The sequence below is a fragment of the Rattus rattus genome, chromosome X, assembly GCF_011064425.1.
Source record: "Rattus rattus isolate New Zealand chromosome X, Rrattus_CSIRO_v1, whole genome shotgun sequence".
In the NCBI taxonomy this organism is placed as follows: Eukaryota; Metazoa; Chordata; class Mammalia; order Rodentia; family Muridae; genus Rattus; species Rattus rattus.
In genome coordinates this window covers 53482271-53487647 of record NC_046172.1, presented here as the reverse complement: position 1 = coordinate 53487647, position 5377 = coordinate 53482271, and the positions used below count along the sequence as shown (strand labels likewise).

At 50.5% G+C, this 5377-nt stretch overlaps 1 protein-coding gene across 1 annotated transcript; it reads right to left on the bottom strand.

The window, feature by feature from the left end:
• Positions 1-1581: 1581 nt before the first annotated feature.
• Positions 1582-4674, bottom strand: LOC116887906 (zinc finger X-linked protein ZXDB). Its single transcript, XM_032889380.1, has 2 exons — positions 3953-4674; positions 1582-3856 (listed from the first exon to the last, which is right to left on the bottom strand). The coding sequence occupies exons 1-2, from the start codon at positions 4266-4268 to the stop codon at positions 2022-2024; spliced, it is 2151 nt and encodes a 716-aa protein (XP_032745271.1). The 5' UTR covers positions 4269-4674; the 3' UTR covers positions 1582-2021.
• Between the last annotated feature and the right edge of the window lie 703 nt (positions 4675-5377).

The following is a 5377-nucleotide window of genomic DNA, read 5'->3' as shown; positions in this document are numbered from 1 at the left end:
GAATCTTAAAAGTTGCAGACAGGAGAGGTGAAAAAAATCTCTTCTTCTTTTGTGAAGCTATATATAGAATTGTCAGTCATACTCAAAACCAGCTGGAATGTGAGTTGGCTAAACTATAATATGAAACATGCGCAGACTTGGCTAAAACTACTTCACATGGTTGCTCTGAACAAAAATAAAAGATGTATGAAAACATTCCATAAACTAAAAATGCTATACTCTCTGTACAAGAGTTTATACAATATTGACATTCAATCTTGCAATTTCTTTCACTTCTGGAAAACTATAAACACTGTTCTCTTCAGATCACGAAGGATATCATCACCCTCTGCTCCTTTATCAGATTTTGAAAGAGTGAAAGGCTCCACAGTCACAGAGAAGCCTGATGTTAGAAACAGAACGAGGATGCTGACAGACTGATCAAATGGAGAGCTATGTAAGCACACGAGCAGTGTTTCCACTTCTGGTTTTTTCGAACAATGATTTAAGAGAAAAATTATTCAGGGTAAGAAAAAACCCTTTCTGTTTCACCACAAACCTCCAACACTTTTATTGACTGAATACCAATATGGCTGAATTATCCTTATTTGCCCCTAGCAACAAGAAAACTGAGTATGTAAAAGATGCATATGAAGTCATTAAAATGTGCTGAAATCTATACTTTTATGTATGTGTTGAAAACTGAGAAGAAAAGTCTAAGGAATGTTAGTCATGTGCATACACATTCATCAGTAAACAGGAAACTGAGGTTTTGTGAGATGAGTATGTTCAAGACAACCTCCCCAACACCAGAGCACAAACTGGACCCTGAGTCTCCTTCAGGTCAAAGTCTAAGTGGATGGCAATTCAATACAGCCTCCCTAACACCAACAAAAGATATCCCAGAAATGTCATCAGAACATCCGGCAAATCCAGTTCTCTTTGCTGTTTTGTCTTGTGACCTTTAGCATCATTTAAGAAAATATTCTGGCACTGAATAATATTTATACTGAACTTTGTGAAGTGTTTTAAACATTTCTTCCTCCCCTAAGTGTTAAGAGAGTACAAGAACAATTGGATATAGCAGAAGAAAAAGTAATGACAAACAAATAGAAAGGCAGACGCTTAAAGTTAATAAAAGAAGATGGGGCACTCTAGAAAACATGAATGCAAAAAAGTAATATTTTAGCTTGACCAAGACATTAACTACTAAATTGAGGAAATCAAGTGAATACAAGGACACCATCAACCAAAATTTTGACTGGATGGTAGATTCTACAGAGGAATTATATTCAATGAATACATTCTTAAGTAAAAGAGGGAAATGGAACATACACATTAAAATATACTTCAGGATCTTAAGAAATATTAAACCAGATAGCATTTATGTAACAATATGAAGTTTAAAACATGAAATTTAACTGATATAAAGAAATTAAGAAACTTTTCTAAAGGGCTCAAATGAAGTCTAAAGATCTATACTAAATATTTATGAATAAACTGCTACCTGGTGCACCTTCAAAAATAATACTAAAAGGGGAAGAGAATAAAGACAATTAATATAACTTGTGGATTCAAATTGATGAAGGCAAGTGCAAAGTATATATTCATTATTATATAATTTAATTTTCATTATATACAAAACAAGAGCATACCACTGTTTGGGGTGCCCCAATGATTTTGAAGAAAAAAACAAAAATAACAAAATAATACAAATTCTGGACAGCTAAAAAGATAACAGAAGCAATCTAACCTAAACAACCTCCTGTATGAGTAAAAAGAAAAAAATTAAGGCTCAGCTAGGTTAAGAGACTTGCTCAGTCAGAGAACTCCTCAGTTCAGACTCAAGATGAGAACTGAAATCCCTAAATCGGTAGTCCACAGATGCGTTCCTTCGCAAGGCAGCAAGAAAGAACTGCAGGCAGGCCACTCAAGCAAGCACTCCTTCCAGAACATTCTCACATTTGAGTGTGATTTAAAAAAAAAAAAAAAAAAAAAAAAAAAGTGAGCCAGGAGGCAGGCAGGGAACAGGCAGAGTCGGTTCATACCAAAAAGGGGGTGCCAGTCACCGTGATAAGATCTGTCTCTCTCTGAGAACCATGGCTTCCTGTCGTATGGGAGAATCCGAACTGGGTTTCTTCCTCGTGCCCAAAGAAGTCAGATTCGGGGTGCATGCCCCAATCGGCTTTGGCTGGGGTCAGTAGCTCGGAGACACTGTTTTCACAGAGGGTGCTGGAGGGAGTCAGAGCTTCCGTGTCCACGGTCAACTTATTGCTGGGTGTCAAAGCCTGGGGCTCCAGGCTTGAGTTTTTCAGAGCCAAGGAGCCAAAGAGCCCCACGTTCCCAGCAGAGACATCGTCCATGTCCAAGGGGCTGTGCTGATAGCCAGCCAGCGAGGAGGTTCCGAAGAAGAGAGACGTATCCAGACTCTGGGGAAGGTCACTGGGGGGCCCCCTCAAGGCCCGAGGGTCCACCGCTTGCCCCAAGGAATGGTTGCTGTTACTATTTTCGGCAGGGAGACCTCCTGCGAGGGTCGAGTTCACAGAGGCCACATCAATGGTCAAGATGCCAGAGTTGACCAGGGCCGTGTCCAGCACCGCAGCAGAGCTGTGGCCAGGCACATCGGAGAACAGAGACACTAGCTCGGCACCACTGAGATCGTTCGGCCCCTGGCTGGTGAGTTCACTGCTGGGGGTGAGAGAGTTGGCAGCTTCTAGCTGGGCCAAGAGGTCCTGGCTGAGGCTGTGCCTTTTGGTCATGTGGGTCTTCATGCTGTGCTTGGACGTGAAGAGCTTGTTACAGGTGGGCACCGGGCAGCGGCTTTTCCAAGCACCCACGTCCTGCAAGTGCTTCTTGGAGTGGATGTAGAGGCTGCTGCGAGCAGAGAACCTGGCACAGCAGCCTTCCACGGGGCACACGAAAGGCTTCGTGCCCAGGTGGGTTATGCTGTGGCCTTTCAGGTGCTCGGCCCTGGTGAAGGACTTCCCACAGCCCTCTACGGGACAGGTGAACCTGCGGTCGTCTTCGTGCTTCCTCTTGTGCCTTAAGAGTTTGGACATGCTGGTGAAGTTCCAGCCACAGCCATCAAAGTCGCAGAGGAAAGGCCTCTCCCCAGTGTGGCTCCGCAGGTGGATCTTGAGCCTGCAAGCCTTGTCATACTGCTTGCTGCAGCCCGGGAAAGAGCAGGCAAAGAGTTCCTGCTCCCTGAAATGGGCGCGGTTGTGAGAAAACAGGGCACTCACAGTAATGAACGTCTTCTTGCAGCCAGAAAACGCACACTGGTAAGGCCTCTCGGGCTCGAAGTGGCTGCGCTGGTGGGTGCTGAGCTTGGCCTGCGTGGGGAAGCTCTCCTCACACACCTCGCATTTGAAGGAGTTCTCCTGCTCGTGCCCCTTCATGTGCGCCTTGAGGTTGTACACGGTGGTGAAGCTCTTGCCACAGCCCTCCACCGGGCAGCCAAATGGCCGCAGTTTGTCGTGCGACTGCAGGTGTCTCTTGAGCTTGTAAGACGTGGTGAAGGTCCAGCCGCAGCCGCTCAGGGGGCACTTGAAGGGCCGCTGGCCCTGGCTACTGCTGTGCGTCAGCAGGTGCACCTTCAGCTGGTGCTTCTTGGCGAAGGTCTGTCCGCACTGCGCCTCCGGGCACAGGTACAGCACCACGCCCGGGCCGGGGACCACAGGCCCGCGGGGGCTCTGGGCGGCGGCCGGGGCCTCGGCCTCCTCCTCCGGAGGCGCCGGGCCGGCCGCGGGTTCCGCCGGCTCCGCCAGCAGGAGGTCCGGTGGCAGCTCGGGACAGTCGCCCAGCTGCGCCGAGGAGGCGGCGGCGGCGGCGGCGGCGGCGAAGAAGTCGTCGCCGCCGCCGGTACCGCTGCCGCCGCCGCCACCGCCGCCGCCGCCGCCGCCGCCTCCGCCGCCACTGCCGCCGCCGCCTCCTCCTCCGCCTCCGCCTCCGCCGCCGCCGCCGCCGCTGCCGCCGCCGCCGCCGCCGCCGCCGTCGCCGCCAACTCCGCCGCCTCCGCCTCCGCTCCGGTTATCCGGCCTCGGCGCCAACCGGTTGGGGCTCCGGCCCAGGCCCCGGGAGGCCCTCTGGGCCTCTGCGCTCCGCGGCCCCGGCCCGCCATCTTGGGCCCCCCGGAGCAGTAGGAGGCGGCGCGTGGGGGCCTGACAAGCCAGAGCGTCCGGGGCTCGGTGGACCCCGCCGCCACCCGCGGGGCAGCCGCCGCTGCCGCCGCCGCCGCCGCCCTCGCCCTGTGGTGTCCCGCGAGCCGGGAGCAGCCTCGGGATTTCCATCTCGGCGTCAGTGAGGCTCCGCTGGAACCAGAGCCGAGGCGGAGGCGCGACCCCGCCCCCTGCCGCGGGCCCGAACACGTTCCTGAAAGGAAAAAAAAGTGCAATGCGCAGAAACTGGCCCTATCAGATATTAAAACGTATTTAACGCCACAGTGATTTAAATATTCTGGTACCGCGTCCCTGGAACACAAGAGACAGCCCAGAGGCAGAGTCTCAGGCGAGTCAATAACTTCCACAGAGTGTGTTACAAAGTAATCAAGGTCCTCGGAAGTCAAGGGAGAATGACAGTTCATCCACAAGGCTGCTCAGGCACCCAGCCACCTAGCCAATGAAAACAACTCGAATCCCTACCTCACCCTGTGTATCAAATAAACCTATCGCGGCCTCTTCCTGAGAAGAGTGTGTTTGGAAAGTGTTTACTGCTGGGAGGGGAGGGAGGAAAACACTTCGGACAGGATAAACTTATGTTGCCCGCAAGAAACAATCTACCTTGACCTTACCATTTCTGGTGGAGATGCCCGCTACACACACGCGCGCGCGCGAGTACACACACACACACACACACACGCAGCAGCAGCGTGCACACACAAGCCTGCGAGCTCCCAGTAACTTCTAATACTCAGAATTGGTTACCATGAGCAGCCTGGGTAAAAGTCTTTCACATGCTTAGGATTTTGACCTCCTGCTGCAGGAGTCAAAACAAGAAATGGGGCCAAAACAGATTGGCACCCTCTGGCCTACAGGTGTAAAACCTGGCAGCAGAAACAATTAGTAATGAAATCTGGAAAATCCAGCCTGCTTCCCAGTTCTCCCTAGGTAATGCTGTGGAGTTCGCATTCCTACACAATGCAGTTTATATGGAACTGTGCAATTGAAAGCATACTGCAAGCTTCTTAATATGGCTTCCTTCTTCCAGGATGGGTTATGTTCCAGAGCCATCCAAGTTGCTTACTATGGGCATAAATCCCCGCCATTATTAACAAGCATTTAGGCATGAGTATATAGAACGGTGAGGCTATCGTGCCATTCTGCAGTAAATGGGCAGTGGAGTTCTCAGGGGTATTTTTTGTTGGTGGTGGGATGGTGGTGGTTCTCTCTCTGGTTTTTTT

Bases quoted from the DNA above. Each gene is read 5' to 3' on its own strand.
- LOC116887906 (XM_032889380.1), bottom strand. From the start codon at position 4,268: ATGGAAATCCCGAGGCTGCTCCCGGCTCGCGGGACACCACAGGGCGAG. The intron at 3,857-3,952 runs GCGGCAGCGGCG...GCGGCGGTGGCG, and splicing joins CGGCGGCGGCGGCGGCGGCG to GCGGCGGCAGCGGTACCGGC.